General features: G+C 41.4%; 3 protein-coding genes across 3 annotated transcripts in view; 2 read left to right on the forward strand and 1 right to left on the reverse strand.

Annotated features, from left to right (window-relative positions):
- Positions 1-1495: 1495 nt before the first annotated feature.
- Positions 1496-6978, forward strand: loxa (lysyl oxidase a). Its single transcript, XM_010769979.1, has 7 exons — positions 1496-2372; positions 2587-2695; positions 3099-3236; positions 4114-4270; positions 5796-5891; positions 6048-6163; positions 6474-6978. Exons 1-7 carry the CDS (start codon positions 1748-1750, stop codon positions 6478-6480), a joined length of 1248 nt encoding a protein of 415 aa, XP_010768281.1. The 5' UTR covers positions 1496-1747; the 3' UTR covers positions 6481-6978.
- Positions 6979-7831: 853 nt separating this feature from the next.
- Positions 7832-14976, forward strand: snx24 (sorting nexin 24). Its single transcript, XM_010769980.1, has 7 exons — positions 7832-8021; positions 9816-9899; positions 11068-11172; positions 11786-11880; positions 11998-12027; positions 12204-12268; positions 13095-14976. Exons 1-7 carry the CDS (start codon positions 7953-7955, stop codon positions 13163-13165), a joined length of 519 nt encoding a protein of 172 aa, XP_010768282.1. The 5' UTR covers positions 7832-7952; the 3' UTR covers positions 13166-14976.
- Positions 14977-15370: 394 nt separating this feature from the next.
- Positions 15371-19140, reverse strand: part of ggcx (gamma-glutamyl carboxylase) — a 15424-nt gene continuing 11654 nt past the window's right edge. Inside the window, exon 15 of the mRNA XM_010769981.1 lies at positions 15371-15867. Coding sequence (XP_010768283.1) covers positions 15708-15867 — 160 coding nt within the window. The 3' untranslated portion in view covers positions 15371-15707. The remainder of the gene's footprint in view (positions 15868-19140) is intronic.

Genomic DNA, 19140 nt, shown 5'->3' on the forward strand with positions numbered 1-19140 from the left:
TTTTATTGCGGGTGCGAGACTATAGTTGAAACCACATAGGCTGCTTTATAGCGAGGTTGGAGTCCGCTAAAACGTGATTTGGCACTCTTTTGGGTGAGAGGGTGTCGAGCTGTTTAGACCTGCCATCGAGACTCAGGGCCGGTTTTACAGATTTCGAGCCATGGTCTCTCGTAGCAGGGACTTGCGTACGGGCTAATGTTGCCCGGGCAACGGCCCGTTTGGCCTTTTTGGCTGACCTGCCCCTCTGGAGAAAGCGAGAGTTTGTTTTTCTTGTTTCTGTTGTGGCCGAATCAACATGATAAGCCCACAAATAGTATTGTAGCGTCTCGCTGCGGGAAACACACTTTGTCAGCACTGTCATCTGCCAGTGCGTTAAGACCACCTCAGTGTCGGATTTTGGAAACTTGATTTTGAGTTGTCTCATGGCAGTTAGGGTATAAGGAACAAACCAGGGGACTTTACTTCCTCTTGATACCGTAGGTTATTTACAAAAAAATACCTAAATATAGCCTATTTGTTGTTATTGTGCTTCTGTCTTTCTGTGTCTTTTCATCTGTAAACTGCCTCACCCTCTCTCTCTTCTCTTGATCGCCCTCTCACAGGAGAACACTTCACTGTCCCGCTTCATTGTAGGATTTCTGCCATGTCTCTACTTTAGTTTGACCATCTCTGTTATTAAGTTATGGAATACTAAATAAACAAGTAATTAGATACCTTACCGTTACTGCGCTCTTAAAGACTGATAAGAATTAGATTAATGCATATTGAACTGGTTTAATTAACTAGTGAATTTATTTAAGGTATTAGAAGCCCTATTTTATCAGTATGTCTGCACAGCAGTTACAATGGTCAAACTTTACCATTTTCAAAAGGTCTTATGTTTTTTTTCGGGGGGAGGCCCTTTTTCCAGTTTAGAGCAATAGCCTCTCCAAATGTCTGTGCACGTCCCTGCTCAGAACAAAAATGATTATGACCTTATAGAAGATTACTGAGACGCATGTGATGAGTCTTTCACATCGTCAGCAGGGCTGCAGCACAGACAGCTGCGCGGAGGGAGTTTGTGGGAGACGTTTTCCCAGAAGAAAACTGAAAATGATGCAGGACCATTCCTGTTTAGGTTTCTCAGATCCTGCTATGAGAAAGTGCAGTGCACAGACTTCTGGCAGAGGGTGCTGCAATTTGGTTAGGAGTTCATCCAACAGTCAAGGGAAAAGCTATCTATCATGACTTTTTGTTGATCTAGCAGACAAAGAATAAATTAGGACAATATACAGACATTTATTCCGAGCATAATTATACAAAACCCACGCATCATAACAAAGTCGGAACATCATCATCTTTGTGTCGGTTTTTCTCTAGCTGTTTTGATTCAAAATATGCATCTGTTCTTTTGTGAGGGAGGACAAGTTTGACTGTCTTTCACTGACACACCTCTCGGAGTAAGAGCCGTTATCAAACACTTTTGGCTGGACATGATCACACACACCGCGTATCCGTTTAGTGGTTATAAGAGCAGCAGCATCATCAGACTTGTGTAACAAATTCAAAAATGCTGAACTCCTCCTTCTCCTCCTCCTCATCATCCTCCTGCAGGAGCAGAGCGATATGACTTTACACGGATACATTTAAAGCGCCTCTCTGCTCATTGAATATCCTTCAAATGGAAAGGAAGGATATTTAAAAGCAAGTTGCAACCCTGGTTTATTATTTGCGTTGCCCCATTAAATCTCCTTTAATACAGGTCACAATGGGATTACGCACACTTGGCACGCCACTTTACGCATATGCGTGCGTCTACATTTTGGTTTCCATCCTGCAAACTGCACAGTCTCAGACGAATCCGGGGACTCAACAAGGGAACAACCAGAGAGCGGCTCTCCGGCAGACACTACAGTGGGCCCACAACGGTAAGGTGTTTAGCATTTTAAGCCAGGGGTCGCAATACCAGCCCGGGAGGCGCAGGGGCGCAGCGCAGCAACAAGTGCAGGCGCAACCTCTCACCATCATCCGAGATGCGGACGTGACACATCAGAACCCCCGGAGCCAGCCGGCGGCCCCGCAGTCCCCCGGGCCGGCGTCCAGCCCACAAAGCCCCCGCGGGCTCCCGCTGCCGCTCCAAAGGCTCGCAAGGGGGCACGAGCACCGCCAGAATCATCGTGACGGGGCCGGTGAGCGCACGGGGACGCAGAGGAGCAGAAATGAGACTCAGGAAAAGCCCAGTGTCAGTCCGCCTCTGCCCCGGAGAGAAGACATGATGGTGGGGGATGATCCATACGACCCTTACAAGTCCACCGATCATAATCACTATGACGTGTATGAGAGACCGAGGCAGAGATCGAGACCCGGATATGGCACAAGGAATCACCAGTACGGTAAGAGTTCCCAAAACAAAAAATGATTTGATAGATATAACCTATAAAGAGGAGTTTAGGATCCTTTTTGTCTGTATGTTTGTCTCTGTGTTTGTTTGTCTATCCTGTCTCACTTTAGCTCTATGTGCATCTGTTAACATGTTTGCTGTATGAAACATTCATTCAGATTTTGATTTATGCTTGATGTACCTCTTTTGTTTTTTACTGTGTTCAGGTCTGCCTGATCTGGTACCTGATCCGTACTACATTGAATCCTCTTCTTATGTCCAGAGAGTCCCAATGTACAACCTGAGATGTGCATCTGAGGAGAACTGTTTGTCAAGGTACACTTCTGTCAGGACTAATCCACAGAGACAGAGAGAAAAGACAGGGTTTGCATCCAAGTCTGAGTGATTCAGAGACATATGAGCCATAACGACTGCTTTAAGTGTTTTTGGGTGAGGTCTGCAGCGCCCAGTGGAGCCATAAGATGAGGTAAAATTAACCCTGATGGCGCATACTGGTGGGAGGTGGAGGATTTCTGTTTAATCATAGTTTTCCCTGAGGAGAAAGCCCAAATGGTAAACACATTATCGAAAGCTTAACCAAACAACCACGTGCCAACAGACTTTTTTTCCACCCACCATAGACGGCTTTCACCCAGAAGGGATCTAGCAGGAAAAACAGTCTTAATGACGGACTTGTATCAACGTATGATTTGTGTTTTCTTCTTCTGTGTGCCTGCAGCTCGGCCTATACAGGCAGTGTGAGAGATTATGACACCCGCATGCTGCTGAGGTTTCCCCAGAGAGTGAAGAACCAGGGGACAGCAGACTTCCTCCCCAGCAGGCCACGTTACTCCTGGGAGTGGCACAGCTGTCACCAGTGGGTATAACGTCATCTCCACCTCACCATCAATCACAGAGAGACTTTTACATCCTTTGTTCTCACTGGCCAACATGCTGAAATCAAGAGACGTGTCTAACTCAGATATAGACTTATTGCATTGCTCATTGTTTTTCTCACGAGATTGAATTGGACACACATCACTGTTTTAATTTATTTGTTTTTTTTTCCACTGTATTCTTCCAGTCTGTAGTTGAGGTATGGCACCCCCTGTTGAACCACAGTTGTTACTTTTGGCTGTCTTATAGCTTTTTTATAGGCTTATCACTTTTTATATCAGAGCTTTTATTATAGGTGTCATTTTGTATTAATGCAATCTCAGCATGAAGGCAGTAAAACACACCTTTTAAAAGATGCACTTCATATGACCTTCAATTCACTTAATTTACAGCTGCAAAGCCAGATGTTGTAAAATAGTGCGATGAGGATAATGAGCCAGAAAGGGGGACCGCTGCTTTTCTTATTAAGCTTATGGAAAGCTGCCTAGTTTTCCTTGATTCCTCAGAAACTACCTCAGCCCATAGTTATGTTGTGCAACAATCTGTCCACTGCACTGATTCCCGAAAAAGGAGCACATTTGGCAGAGATCCAACACACTGCTGATGTGGACTGTATATATTACTTGTCAGTGTTTTGAAAGTAAACTTGTGCTAAGATTCAGACTGTTATGTTATCATAAAACAAACTGTCTTTAACATAATGAAGTGGAAGTAAACTCAGATTCACTGTGGTGTAACTGCGCTCATGAACAGTCTCTGGTGGGTCTCGACTAACAGTGTCTGTTTGTTTTTATAAGTCCCAGATTGATGTGGACCTCCTTCGCTTTACATTAAAAATGAACCCTGCTGATCCACAGGCACTTCCACAGCATGGACGAATTCAGCCACTACGAACTGCTGGACGCCTCCACCCAACAATCGGTGGCTGAGGGCCACAAGGCTAGCTTCTGCCTGGAGGACACTTCCTGTGACTACGGCTACTACAGGAGATATGCCTGCACCTCACATAGCCAGGTCAAAAACATTCCTGCAAAATGTTTTTTTAAATGTTTCAGACTTTTAAACTGAAATGTTTCTTTATTAGCAAAGTATTACTTGACTTTTGTATGAACAGGGTCAGTGGGTTCCTTTCCCATGGAACATGATATGGCACGTATGGAGCCAGTTACCTCCTGTAGAGCAAGAACAATGTAATCATGAATTACAGTCATCGTGCACATAGACAATCTAACATGTAACTAGCCAAGAGTTATTGCCAAGGTTGAAGTCTTTATAAACACCCCTGGAGAAGCATTTATTTTAATGGCTACACTTGTATACCCTGCACTGTGTTGCTTGGTTATTATTAGAACAGGATTGAAAGGACCCCAATGACCAAAGAATTGTTGTACATCAGACTAGCAGGGGTGTAAAGATAAGCCTTTTTCATTGCATATATTTGGACTTTTCATTGTACGAAAAGTGATTATATACATTTCTAATTATACAAACAATACATGCTTCTCTGAAGGTCCAGCAAAAGTTGGGAAGACATTCTTCCGACTTCGGTGTGCTCTTTTATGTTGTATTGTAGAATTTTTTTTCGTGAAACTAGCGTTGCATTCCCTTTAACCACAAAATGTATTGCATTACCTTACTTCTTATCAGCGTTAAGGCTAATAAAAAACTATCTCTATGTGGAAAGGAACCTACAGTAACAACCATAATATACCATAACAAATACCATATTAAAAAATATGTGAGCAAAATAGATAATGCAACATCATGGGAATTAACAAAACATTTGTTACTATCAACCCAACATTTGCTTTTGTCTGGTGACGCAAACTTGGCAGGAGTTGTTGTTCTGACTTGATGTCACGTTCACATAAATTATCCCAGTTGGAAACTGATATTTACGATTTTTCCGACACCACATGAATGCAACATGTGTCGCAGTAAACCAGGACAGTGAGCCAGCCCTCACAATAACAGGACGGTGGAGCTGAAGCAGCTGCAGGACTTCAGATTACATTTATTTGATTATTTACTACGGTACCTTCTCTGACATATCAAAATGTCTTCTGGAAAAAGGCCTATTTGAATTATGAAACTTGCAAAACAAAATCCACTTCACATCAAGATGTATAGGAAATAACTTTAAATTGTTTTGATGCCATGTTGCACATTCACATTTCCATTTAGTGTCGGTTCAGACCAAATTAGAGGATGATGATTTCTCATTGACAGACCCTGTTGCATGGTTTTGGTTCACAAATCTCTGTAAAGCAGACTTGAACTTAGAAAAACAAATGATCTTTTAGTGAGGCAGCTGTCCTGTAAAGGACCTTTTTAATATTTCCTTTTTGCATGAGCCAGTAATATTTCAATGATTTCCTGTTGTTGCATTGCATTTATTTGTATCATAAAACGTAGATGTTGTACTCTTTTAAAACAATAGAATGTTTGTTACAGTTACCGTTCTGTATACACAAAGCCCTCACATTGTTTAAAAAGTTTGTTTATACGATGTTTTACGTGGATGCTGTCCAACATGCAGGGTCTGAGCCCAGGATGTTATGATACCTACAACGCAGACATCGACTGCCAGTGGATCGACATCACAGATGTGAAGGCTGGAGACTATATCCTGAAGGTTTGTCAGAAATACCAGATGACATTTATCTGCCTCGCGAGACATCTGACCCATTTGAACAGTTACACTTGTGTGGAATCAACTTGAATCCTTGAATATTTGATCGGAGCCTTTGTTGTTTATTTATCTTTGTTGCTGTGTTACTTCTTCCCACAGATCAATGTAAATCCCAACTATCATGTCCCAGAGTCAGACTACAGCAACAACGTTGTGCGCTGTGCTGTCCAGTACACCGGCAACTACGCCCAAGTCTCAGGTTGTCACCTGTCATCGTGAGTAGCAAACCCTAAGTAACATTTATGGTTTTGATATTTCTTCAGTAGAATGAGAATACCTTTATTTGTCCAACAGAGGGGAAATGTACATTTGCTACAGCAAGTTAAGAGCCAAAGATAGCTTAATATCACCCAAGATGCCTGCATACAAATATGAAAAGATAAAACTAGAAATTACACGATTTACAAAATACCCATCCAGTAACAGTATCAGTTTATCAATATAGCAGCCAGGTGAAAGTATTAAAGCATTGTATCCTCTATCAATCCTCATCATGATTTTATTCCTTTTTTCTTTTTTTCTCAGGTATTAAGAGTCCTTCACAGCAACTCAGCGAGATGTACTGTAATTGACAATGCAGAGGACTGCATATAAAACAACACGAAATACATCTTAATAATACATTTTATAATTTTTAAATAGGCTACTCAACATTTTTGAAACAAGGACTATCCTAGTCATAGTGCCAGTAAAACGTTTTTCTCCACACTGATAGGTCTATTCTTATCTCCTATTTCTCTAAACATGTTTAAATGTCTTACTTCTTTTGCATTTTACTGTATTCTCTGCATTTTATACCACTTGTAAGATCGTTAAGGAATTAAATTCATGATATTTAGAAGCTTAGCAAGTTAAAAATGTAAACCAGTTTACCCTTGTTGATAATTCAACATGAATTATATATCACTATTTTGAAATGAACTGTAAAGGAAAATGTATTTGTATATTTATATGCAATGGATGAAACTCTCTTTACTCCAAAGCTTTTGTGGAAACTGAGTTGAATAAAACTTTGTGACACTGTATCGTTGTTGTGGACTCAACTGTCTGACGTTATTTCCCTGTCTTATCTTTGTTTCTTATTTTCTTAATCACACATTTTGACACCCAAAATAGCCTAAAAAAGCTGGAAACTACAAAAGTTTCAGATTACGTTTGAATAAATCCAATAAATCATTACAAGTTCACAAAGCAACATTCTCATATGTGATTAGGCCGCCCAGCAGTATACAACGCAGTTAAATGTAGCTCCACCTTTAAAAGCGGCAACATTAAAGTGATAAACATATCAGCATTTTAATTAAATAACAAGTATTTATACACACAAGGAGTTATTTTTGTGTATAATGGTGCATACTGCATACATAAAAACAGTTAAAGGAACATAGCTATTGTAAAACATTTTTAAACTATTACCAGTATTAAAAAGAAAACCACTCCAAATGTAATCTGTTATATAATCATTGTATTACGTTTTAATATATATATATATATATATATTTATATTCTCTGTAAGTATTTATCTTTAGTCTTTTTAATGTTATAACGTTTTTTTTATATATATTTTCTTTTGATAACTGCTCTATTTTTGATCTCTTAAAACGTCCTTATGTTGTGTTTATCATTGCACCAAAATACACCAAAGCAAATACAGTCTAAGGTTTTATCCAATAATTATTTGAAAAAACCCCTAACAAAAAACCTTTGGTAAGATAAAAAAAACAAAATGTGGCCCTCATTCGCTCACATAATGTATTGAACAATATTAAATTAAAAACAAGAAATAATAAAAAAATAAAATCAGAATCTGTCCCGGCAGTGTCCTCCGGGCCAACAGGGGGCGCCTCTGAGGCTCCATGTCGTTTGAATCCTTGGATTTTCCTCTGGCTACTGAATAAACTGGAGTCCACCACCAGCAGTGTGAGTGTGAGTGTGTGTGTGTATGTGTGTGTGCCATACGATCAAAAAAAATTACGTGGAAAACTGTTCATTTCTCAAGTTAAAATGCATCCAGTGAGAGTGTCGATCCCTTCGTTTCGTTCCGAAAACAACTCAATCGAGAAAGGATACACGGTAAGCTGCTTAACAAATAACCTCTCTCTTTCTCTCTCTCTCTCTCTCTCTCTCTCTCTCTCTCTCTCTCTCTCTCTCTCTCTCCGTGTGTGTGTGTGTGTGTGTGTGTGTCTGCCCTGCTGCTGTCATCACTTTTCATTTTTACTCGCATGTTATTTCTCTTCCCTCGAAATAATTNGTAAGCTGCTTAACAAATAACCTCTCTCTTTCTCTCTCTCTCTCTCTCTCTCTCTCTCTCTCTCTCTCTCTCTCTCTCTCCGTGTGTGTGTGTGTGTGTGTGTGTCTGCCCTGCTGCTGTCATCACTTTTCATTTTTACTCGCATGTTATTTCTCTTCCCTCGAAATAATTATCAATCGTCTGTTTTATAATCAAGCTAAAAAGTAAATGTCGCTTTAATATAAGCTTTCCTGTCTGTTTTGCTGCAATGCATTGAACTCGCCTTGTTTCTATACACTGTAAACATTTTAGGGTACAAATCAGTTCAAATTGGGATTATTACACAGAGAAAACTTAAGCTGCTGATTTTAAAGACGTTTTGGCAGAAATGTGTGTCTTAGTTTATCCAAACACACCCAGGATCTCCAGCTGTCTGACATAAATACAGACTGATATAAGTAAAGCAGCAGACCTCAATTCATTGCACAGCAAACCCTCAAAATAAAGTGTAAGGGCACTCTTTAAAAATAATATTATTGATTCAAATATATATGTTCATTTAATTCATTTTATTGTTTTAACATCTACTTACCTGTATATAATTTTAATTGTATCTTACATTTTATCAATATTTTGTGAATCTGTAATTTCGACACAGTGATTAATGAAGGTCCATCTTAACTTACATACATTTTTATTTGTGTAGTTTGTCCCAAGATGTGAGAGACATTGCTTTAGACCAGTGGTTCTCAACTGGTGGGTCTCGACCCAAAAGTGGGTCCCCCAGACCACCCTTCTGGGGTTGGGTTTTAAAGCATACTTTAGTTCTGTGAAGGGATATAAGGGATATATGCACTTTACTTCACTTTAATTAATATTGTATGCTGAAAAGCGTATATATTACAGCACGATTTTTTGTTGAATAGATTTGAGTGGTTCAAAATATTTGGTCGCGATTTATTGACAAAGGAAAAAAGTGGGTCCCGAGGCCTGACCAGTTGAGAACCACTGCTTTAGACAGTGCAGTTAAAATACAGTGTCAGCAGTTTAAAGGCTGCTTCCTGTGTTAACGCGACAGTGTGAACAAAATGACTGAATGTCTTTTTCAATGAGAAAACAAGAGTTATAAGAAGCACACACTGAATCATTTGAGTTTTTGGGACTTCTTTGACCTTATTATTGCTGTTTTTCCCAAGTGAAGACATCATGTTATTGAAAAGTCTTTGATTGGTTAATTATTCGGATTCATTGGCTCTCAGTCGTAGGAGATGCAGTTGGTGTCGGTCAAATACAGAATTGAGGTAACACGATTGTCTGCCGTCATTTCAGACTCGATTTCCTCATTTATATAATGCTGACAAGAAGAGCCAGGGAGGAAGTAGAAGACTGTTAGGGATGTTTCAGCTATTCTGTCAGATCACATTTTTTAAAACAGACAGATGTTTCCTCTTGGTAACACGCTGACACCACAGTTAATGACAGCTCTACACTCACACACGTGCACACACACACTGGCAGCGCAGGGTGGGGCCATTTTGGTCTGATGAGCTCTGGTGATTATTTGGGATTCTCTCAACTGACTCACCAACACAACTCAGGCTTTTTTCAGAGAATAGTAACTTTTTTCTTTCTTTCAGGTCTTCAGAATTGACGTGCTGATGAACGGCAGACAACATGCTGTCGAGAAACGCTACAGTGAATTCCACACGTTGCATAAAATGGTGGGTTCAGTGCATCCCCAAAGTTACTGAATATTGATTGGTTTAAAGTGTCAACAAAGTCCTCCTTTCTTATCAAATTCAAATGAAATGTTCAAGTCTTTAACCTTAGTCTTTAATAGGCGAACACATATTTATGATTGACATATTAACCACCACATCTGATGCTTTTTTTTTTTGCAATAACACATTTAATATATAATTGAATACATATTGTTTTAATAATTGCTATGTTTGTCAAATGTAATTTTCTTAAATGTTTTATGTGAGGGACTGCGGATGGAAATTAGCTCAAAGCTAAATCTGGCACTGTTATGCTTGACACATTTGAATGTTTTAAGTGATGACAATTCTGGCTTTATGATCTTCCATCTTTAATTGCTGGGATAGTTTTTTGAAAAACCAATAAATGAAATACACACAACTTGATATACATAACCCATTAAACTAAAAGATGTAATACATTAGTCTGCAGAGAACATGCTTATTTACTGGTGTTAAATTCTGTACACGGCACGCAGGATCAGTAAATCACAGCAGCAAATGAATACATGATGAATGCTTTCTGGTGGTTAACCATTCACCATAGCAGTTTGTTTGAGGTTATAGCTTTACAGACAAGTTCCTCTTCCTGTCTGGCCATTAGTCGAATTGTTGTTCGATTTTTTTATTTCAGTGCAGCCCACTGTTAACATGTGTAACGTCCAAAAGCATAGTGGTAAATAGTCAAATTAATTATTTCTGGTTTCCATTTAGCTGCTTCCTGATATTGGGCATGCTGTAAGGAAACCACCATCAACAGACAAAAACCCCCTGAAAAAACCTGAATATTAATACCCTTCCAAACTGCAAACGTTGCTATAATTTGGTTAGAAATATTCTCCTAACAAATCGGATCAACGGACCCATATCTACTGCAAATTTGATGAGCAGCCACTTTATGGAAGTCTGAATTTGATAACTATTGATTTCATTCAATAGTTATGAGAGGGAGTCTAATCTACAATTTGTTATTATAAGTCAGTGTGACAAAAGCTAAAGGACCTTGTTTGGATGTGGAGAGGGACATTAATGAAGGGAAAACATGAACAAAGCATTTTTTTCCCCCACACATCTCAGGAAATGCCAAAATATGTCATTTATAATTCTCTTTCTTTTTGTGACCCTCCAGCTAAAGAAGAGCATAAAGCCGCCTGAGATGCCCTCCAAACATGTCAGAAACTGGGTTCCTAAAGTCCTGGAACAGCGGAGGCTCGGTCTGGAGCTCTACCTGCAGGTAAACACCTCCACCCCTACGGCTCTACTGAAAATAAAGAAACAAGACATTTTAAGAAGAGTTTAAGAAATGAAAGTACCTGCTCTACTGCACAGGACACATGATGATGACACATGTGACATGATTGAGGTCTAATCAGCATGTTACATAAATATGACACCACAACTGAGCCTGTTAGGGAATAATAAGAGTGATTTAAAAGGAAACTTCTTCAAATGATTCCCATTAAGGTGTTTTTTTTTCTGAAAATATGTGTGCTGTTAAAGCATGGATTCCAGCTGTAATACATATTTTGTATACAAATAAAGCTGAATTTTGATTATTTTTAAAATCCTTGTTATTTAATTAAGTATACTGTGGTATTATGTTTGTGTACTGTAGGTGTCGGAGAGTCTAGTGTGGAGGATTTATATTTTGTATAACTAACATTTCACTTGGTGTCTCTGTAAAGTCAATATCCTAATACAGTCGTAGTCTATCTGAAATTAAAAGTAAAAAACATTATAGATGTAGGGAGGTTAAAATAAATTCAAATTGTTTTCTTCAAAAGGTCATTCAGGTTGCTTTGGTTGTTTATGGCTGTTCATGTGCTTTTGTTTTTCTCTTTTCTCAGTCCATAATTATGGAAAATGGAGTCCTTCCAAAGGTATTCCTGGATTTCCTGAATATCCGACATTTTCCTTCAGTGCCAAAAACAGAAAGCTGTGGGTGAGTTGAAGCTGTGGAATGAAAGACCATTTCTATTCCTTTTTTTAAACTGTGTAAGAGTTTGTTACCATACCACTGGAAGGCTGTTTGGCTTAGCTTTTGTTTTTCTTCTCTCAGGTCGTTTGATACAGAATCAGAGGAATCAAGGTGAGCCGTATATAAATATATTGTTTGTAGCCGCAGGTCAGAGTCACTATTTGCTCTGGTGTTGAACTTCACCCAGCATATCACTGAAACCACCTGCCTTTCGTCATCGTGTTTATCTGCTGCTTGTAGCCGTCCACAAACCCTCTGACTTCTCTTTTCTTTGTTTTGTTTTTCAGTAAACTTTCACATCAGCCAGTCCTGCTGTTTCTGAGAGACCCCTACCTGCTGCCGTCTGCTCACGGTGAGTTCAGGCTGCTATCCTTATATACCTCTGCTTTATCATTCTCATAACATCGTTTATCTAGGTTGTCATCAAGTTATAGAACTCAAATAAATAACAATTATAACAAATATTAATCATTTTGAAATAGTTACAAACCAAATGTTTATAGACCTGCAATTTTTAGATAATTGTATTAATACAATGCACTTTAAATGTTTACAATGCAATGAAAGAAAGAAACTCAATAAAATAGAAGCATATAACATGTTCCAAAAAAGCCAAACTAAGATCTGTATACAGATTTGATCATCTTATTAAAATAAAAGTGATTAAATGAATAACGCTTAAATATGCTAATTCCTTTTACTTGATACTGTCTCACTCTGCTTTGAAACACTTTCTTAATGCAGTCTGGAAACATCTTGTTAATTACTTTATACATCAATTATTCATTATAATTGTATTCACCAAATCTATAAGTTTGTGAGTTTATATATAACATGTTGGTTGTTTAAAGATCGTCAGTTCTGTTTACAATTGTTATAATTCTCTTCTCTGGCATAGAAATCAGATGTTCGATACTTTTATATACTGTATGTTTTTTTAAAACCTCTGCACAGTAAATAATGTTTGGAACTATACAATAATTATATAATTAAATTTAGATATTTTGGGAATGTATTTAGTTTTTTTCGGACATTTTGCAATAGACAGTTTGTGGTGGATTAATTTACTGTCAAACGAATCTTTTTAGTAACAAGTGGACATGAGCTTCTTACTTACTTACTGTACATGCTCTTACCTTTTTTACATGCTTTACTTTTCTCCTATTCTTTCCTATCAGATGCATTTTCGAATGTGGTGATTGAAGGTGTGGTGCATGGAGTTTTCTACCCAGATCTTCAACCCAGGTAGAGCCGCAGAGCTGATCTGAGAACAGCAGGAGCTCATCAGGAGGGACGTTACATGTTAACATAAACTGAGTCGCATTTTCAAAACATAAACAAAAAATCCATACATTTCTTTTCTTTTATAGATAAAACACTAACACCAGTCAACATGAAATAAATAAAAGCAATACTGACCAATATTTGAATGGATTTGGAATCCTGAGAAAATAATACAAGCAAACACTTTTAGTCAGATATAATTGTAACTATAAGTGAAACTAATTAAAAGAGGAATTAGGCATCTGATTATAGCATAAAATGTACCTCATATTTTAATTATTTCTTAACAAAGTATTGAGGAAAAATAGGATAAACTGAACATAGAGATAAGAGGCGGATCAAAGAACGTCAAAGAGTGTTTTCAGCACATAAATAGAAATAGAAAACTCTGGGGACGGAGATGCCAGCTGGACTAAAGGTTAGTTTTCCAGACAGAGAGGAGGCTGTGAGGACAAACACAGGCTGGAGTGTGGAGCTGGATCACGGCCTGCCAGCAGAGAGGTGCCACTCCCTTCAGAGAGGTGCCACGCCCTTCAGAGAACCATGGCTGTGGTTTCTGACTTCGTTCTGAGCCGCCAAATGAGTGAGAGCAGGGCAGCAGCCTGAGTGTGTTTGTGTGGGAGCTGACAGCTATGTGCCACATGTCAGGGTGGAAATACTTTGAGTTGTGATGTGGACCTCGTTTATTAAACATCAGAACTGTAGTGTTGACGGTGGTAATAGTAGAGGAGCAGCTCAGTGAGGTGATGTAACCACAACAGACAGAAATATGTGGCACCGCTTGTTAGCACTTCACTCCTATGCATTGTCAGAATAATGATAAATAATCAAAGCAGCAGAACCAGAGAAATATCTTCTTTATTTCACGATTTCTTCTTCCCTTCCTGGCACCTACATTACCCACAATGCAAAGCAACCATTGGCTCTTTGGTCGTAGATTCAGGTAGCTTCAGCTTATGTTTCCTCTAGATAATCAGAGATCTGTGCGCTCACTTCTCTCTGACCAATCTGATTTTTCAGATTGTCCACAGCTCTCTGGAGCAACTAAATGCCGTATAAAAAAAGTTTTTCACTTCTCCAGTATTACTCTCCTAGACCTGTGAACAGACCTCGGTGTGTTCAATTGGTGGAGCTCCCCCCCTCTAGGAGAAGATAAGGTGGTTCTTCATTTCAAATGTGTGCATCCTTCTGCGCAAATATGTTGTAGAAAATAAACATTTTTGACCTACACTATATATATGGCCAGTTTAACACTTGTGATTAGTCACCCATCATGCAAAGGGAAGCATTTTTAAAACGAGAGGTGGTGATTTAAAGGACTTAAACCAGTAAAACACTGTGCAATATTAAAATAAATACAGATTGTCTTGATATAGTTTCTTGTGATGTACAAACCATCTGGACACTTGAAACGACTCGTAGCTTTTGTGAAACAATATGTTGCACGTCGCTTTTTGTGCAGTTATCGATGACACTTTGTGATGTGACTGGACCTCTACAGCACAGTAATGACTACATATTTATACTGAATGGAATGAGCATTAATCTCAACTAAACAGAACATGATTTTTATGTTTTAACAAATAATTTCCTAGAGATCCATCCTGTGGATTTATATATGTATTTATATTGTGTAACATTGTATTATTTTTGCTCTATGAAAAGTGTCATTCATGTGCCATAATGTCAACCTACAGTGAATGGAATTACTGTAGTACTTTAAGATGCTCGACATGTAAAATACTGACACCAATAAAAATAATTATTTCCACAAAACCTGTGTATCAGACTGACTCATTAAGAAAGAAACATTCAATTTATTGCCACAAATTCTTTATTAGAAAAATGACTAGAAAAGGCTGCTGATTGATAAGCAACAATTGTATTTTTTCACATTATAGGGTTAGCAAACAAATATATTCCCTCAAAACAGAGTAAACCTCTGCGTATCCTACTGCATACTTTAATTATGAATCTGCCAGAGTTATTTAAATAAGATCTCCGAAATAACGGGAGGAGTTATAGACTAAACCTATCCTGTTATCGTCAGGAAGTTCGTAAATCTGTCCCACGTTCAGTAACATGCTTAATAGCTCATCTTATTTACATTGTGATCCTCCAGCAGCTCATATATTGCACTAAAGCATTTTAAATTAATTGTCAATTGTTATTGTTGGTCATGTCACCCAGCCATAATTGCAATTATAAAAATTCTTAAACAAAATTAAACAGGAAATGTAATCTAGCACAGAGACGCAGCGTTATCCGTTATTAATCAGCGTTTTGGTTTTGCTGCAGCGAAAAAAGAAACGTCCACTGTGTGAACAAATGCTATAATAAAATACTGGCTTTACAATCCGAGATAATCGGAAATGAGAAATATTTCAGAAGCATATAAAATTAGCTTTGATTTCCGGGCAGCGACGTCCCAGTAACATTCCGGTAGAAACCACAAACTCCTCTGTTGTGTGATCCAGCCATTCAAAACAGTTAGTCCATCCCAGCCTTTAAAGTTCTCCATGACCGACTTCATCTTTCAGCGGATCGTCCTGGTTCCCCTCGGCCTGGGGCGCCTTCATGTTGGCGAAGGCCACTTCTCTGGTCAGCTGTTCCAGAGGAGGGAGGCCCACCGCCAGGTTCCTCAGAGCGATGGCTGTCATCAGGAGGCTAAAGGGGGGGACGGAGATAATGAGACATCATTACAGAGAGTGTACAGTAGTTTGTGGTTGTCCAATTTTATGTGAAAAGAAAATTTATTTATTTGTTTGTTTTTCATACGCAAAAACATTGTAACAGGCCACAATCACTTGACACAGATTTTGTAGCAGCAACTCTAACAATTAACCAACTCAAAATCAAACTGCTGCCAAATCTTACACAGGATTAAATCCATTGTCCAGGCAGGAATCTTGTTTTTCCTGTTTGTTTTCTTTAGGTTTCGCCAATCAAATATACAAAAAATAATGGTTCTATTTCATCCTTACTGACCGCCAGAGGCGGTGCTTTAGCACTGAATATCTTCTGTCTCGCGCATGTGTTGGTCGAATATTTATATCAACAAAGTCACGTGTGACCTCGTATGACCCCGGAAGGCATAAGTTCCGGTGTTGTCAACGAGTTCAGTCCTTTTCATCTTCTCGCTGCGTCGGTAACTACTTTTTCAGTAGAACCCAAAACTAAGCTTTTGGGAAGTTTGACTTAGCTCATCGCTAGCGGTAGCCTTGCGATCGCCTCGATCGGAACTGCGGGCTGAAAGACGCTCGCCCTCCAAAGGCTGCGACGGGCTGTCGCCTCCCTAAGGACGGGACCGCGGTGTTCACCGCTCGGACCTCAGGAGCCGGACCGGCTAAAAGCGGCGCTCCTGCACGTCATCCGGTGAGATCGCTATCATTTTGTGCTAATTGTGCAAGTTAGCCGAGCGTCCTCGCTCAAGCTAAATTGCGGCTTTACCAGTGAAGAGAGCGTCTCCGCTCCCCTCTCACTTTACATAATTGTGTTCTTACCTGTTTAAACCCCCAGTTAACTGAGTGCTTTCGCTCAAAGGTTAGCTTACTACAGCGCCAGTGAAGAGAGTGTTTCCGCTCCCCTCTCCTGACACACGGTCGGTTACTGTTCAAATCCCTCAGCTAACTGAGTGCTCTCGCTCAGAAGTTAGCTTGCTACAGTGCTAGTGAAGAGAGTGTTTCCGCTCCCCTCTCCTGGAACACAGTTGGATACTGTTCAATCCCCAGCTAACTGAGTGCTCTCGCTCAAAAGTTAGCTTGCTACAGCGCTAGTGAAGAGAGAGTTTTCGCTCCCCTCTCCTGGCATACAGTTGGTTACTGTTCCATCTTCCAGTTAACTGAGTGCTCTCGCTCAAAGGTTAACTGGCTACAGCGCTAGTGAAGAGAGTGCTTCCGCTCCCCTCTCACTACATACAGTTGGTTTACTGACTTCACTTTGCTCACCCCAGTTAGCAGACTGCTCACGCTCACGCTATGTTTAACAGGTGTAACACCTGTATGGCTCCTCTTCAACCAGAGGATGGCCACGACCTTTGCCCCTCTTGTCTTGGCCTTGAGCATCTGAGGGAGGGCCTTTCGGAGGACCCGTGCATGAATTGCACAATCTTACCTCGGGCGGTAAGAGCTGCAAGACTAGCCGAGGTTGAACTACTGACTAAAGGTGGCTTTCCCCCTGCACAGTTGGACCTAGCCCAACCTACCCATCCTAGGCGTTGGGCTACAGAGGCCGCGGGTGCCCCGCCCAACTAGTCCCATTTATCCGGTACTTTAGTCCAGCGAGGAATAGCTTACCGCACTTGTAAGGGGGGAGCTGTTTGCCGATGCTTCTTGGAGGCGCACAGAGTCGCGATACCTTACCGTTCTGACAAATCGCTGAAACAACTCGAAGGAATGTGCTACTGCTAACCTGCGCGCGCTCAGGTGGGCGGGAAGGGAAGGAAAGTGCGCTTGCTCCAACTCATCTTCGGGGGGCCAACACTCTACCCCAGGTGTTCGGAGTTAACGTGGAACCGTTCCTCCTGACTGGTCGGGAGGAGCCAAAATCCGCGCGAAGACAAACGTCCCAGCAAGTATCCACAGTAAAACTGGGCCAGACTTCCGACCCCCTTGCCGCAGCCTTGAGCTTCCAACATGGGAACGCCAATTGCCACCTTTGGTGGGGTCGCCCAACTCGAACTCGATGGGTCGGCGGAAACTTGACAACGAGCGCGCTTTATTGGCTGCGGCCTGGGCCGCCTGGGGAGTCATAGAACGGGGGGCCGGGGGATCGAGACCCCCCCCGCCACTACCAATCCGTGAGCCCATGGTCGTCTGATCGGAACCCCGCGCTCAATGTTCTGGACACCGGCCCGGCCGGGGGAAACACCCTAAGGACCCAGGGAAACGCCCGTGGCCCACCTCGGTCACCGACCTCGCCAGCAGGGCCCTCCGTGCGTGCGTCCTTGAGATCCGATGGGGTGGCCCCGTAGCAGAGGACGCTTCTCGACTCTGTGGAGCAGCGGAACAGACTGATCGGACCTGGTCAGGCAGAGCTCGTACGAGGACAATGCCGTCGGACTTGACCTCTGTTGGTTGGGCCGCTGACAGACTGCTCTCACGTAGTCCCACCGGTTCGAGAGATCTGTAGTCTCGTTTGCCGACATCAGCGTACGATGTGACCCAGACTCATCCACCCTCACTGACACGGTCGGATTGGACCGCGTGCCAGATCTCTGCTCTTACCTCCACTCCTCTCCCTTACACGGATATGCCGGGTACGCGCGCGCTACGTCGTAGCATTCGAATCACCCGTCCAGTAGTCACTGGGCTGTGACCCCAGCGTACCCGTGGACCGGAGGCTGGAGTCTCGAAGCAGTCCCTTTGATACTCCCTTTGTTACCATCCGAGTTGTCGGCCGTACACCAGTTCCCGGTCGTGAACGGCGTTGGAGCGTATCGCGACGGTCCCGAGCCGGCAGCGAGCATTCGTGCCACTTCTCGGAATCACAGGAGTCATACGTACATTGAGGGGAGTCTATAAGTGGTCTCCCTCCTTGCCATTTCCACCCCCCACAAGTCCTCACGCGGACTTCTTGCGTAACCGTCCGCCGTGACGACCGACGACATGCAGGTCAGACGACGCCCGGCTCACGGTATGCTTACTGCCATGTGTGTACCTTGGGAGTAGCACGGGGGGTGGTTGTCTAGGGACCTCGACTCGATGGCCTCGGTCCGGGTCATCAGACCCTACACGGTGTGGGGACAGTATCAGTAAGTTAACTCACCGAAACTTCGGTAGCTCGCTTGGTAGCAGGAGACCCTGGCCGAGTCGGGACCCACCCAGCCCACGTCGGCATACGAGACATACCCGTGGTCTTACCTCTCAGTTCTCCTCACTGAAGTAGACCCGATCGAGTCATCACTCATCCAGGTGGGACCTCCTTTCGAATAGTCGCGAA

Source organism: Notothenia coriiceps, unplaced genomic scaffold (genome assembly GCF_000735185.1).
Source record: "Notothenia coriiceps isolate Sejong01 unplaced genomic scaffold, NC01 NC01_scaffold00008071, whole genome shotgun sequence".
NCBI classification, from domain to species: Eukaryota; Metazoa; Chordata; class Actinopteri; order Perciformes; family Nototheniidae; genus Notothenia; species Notothenia coriiceps.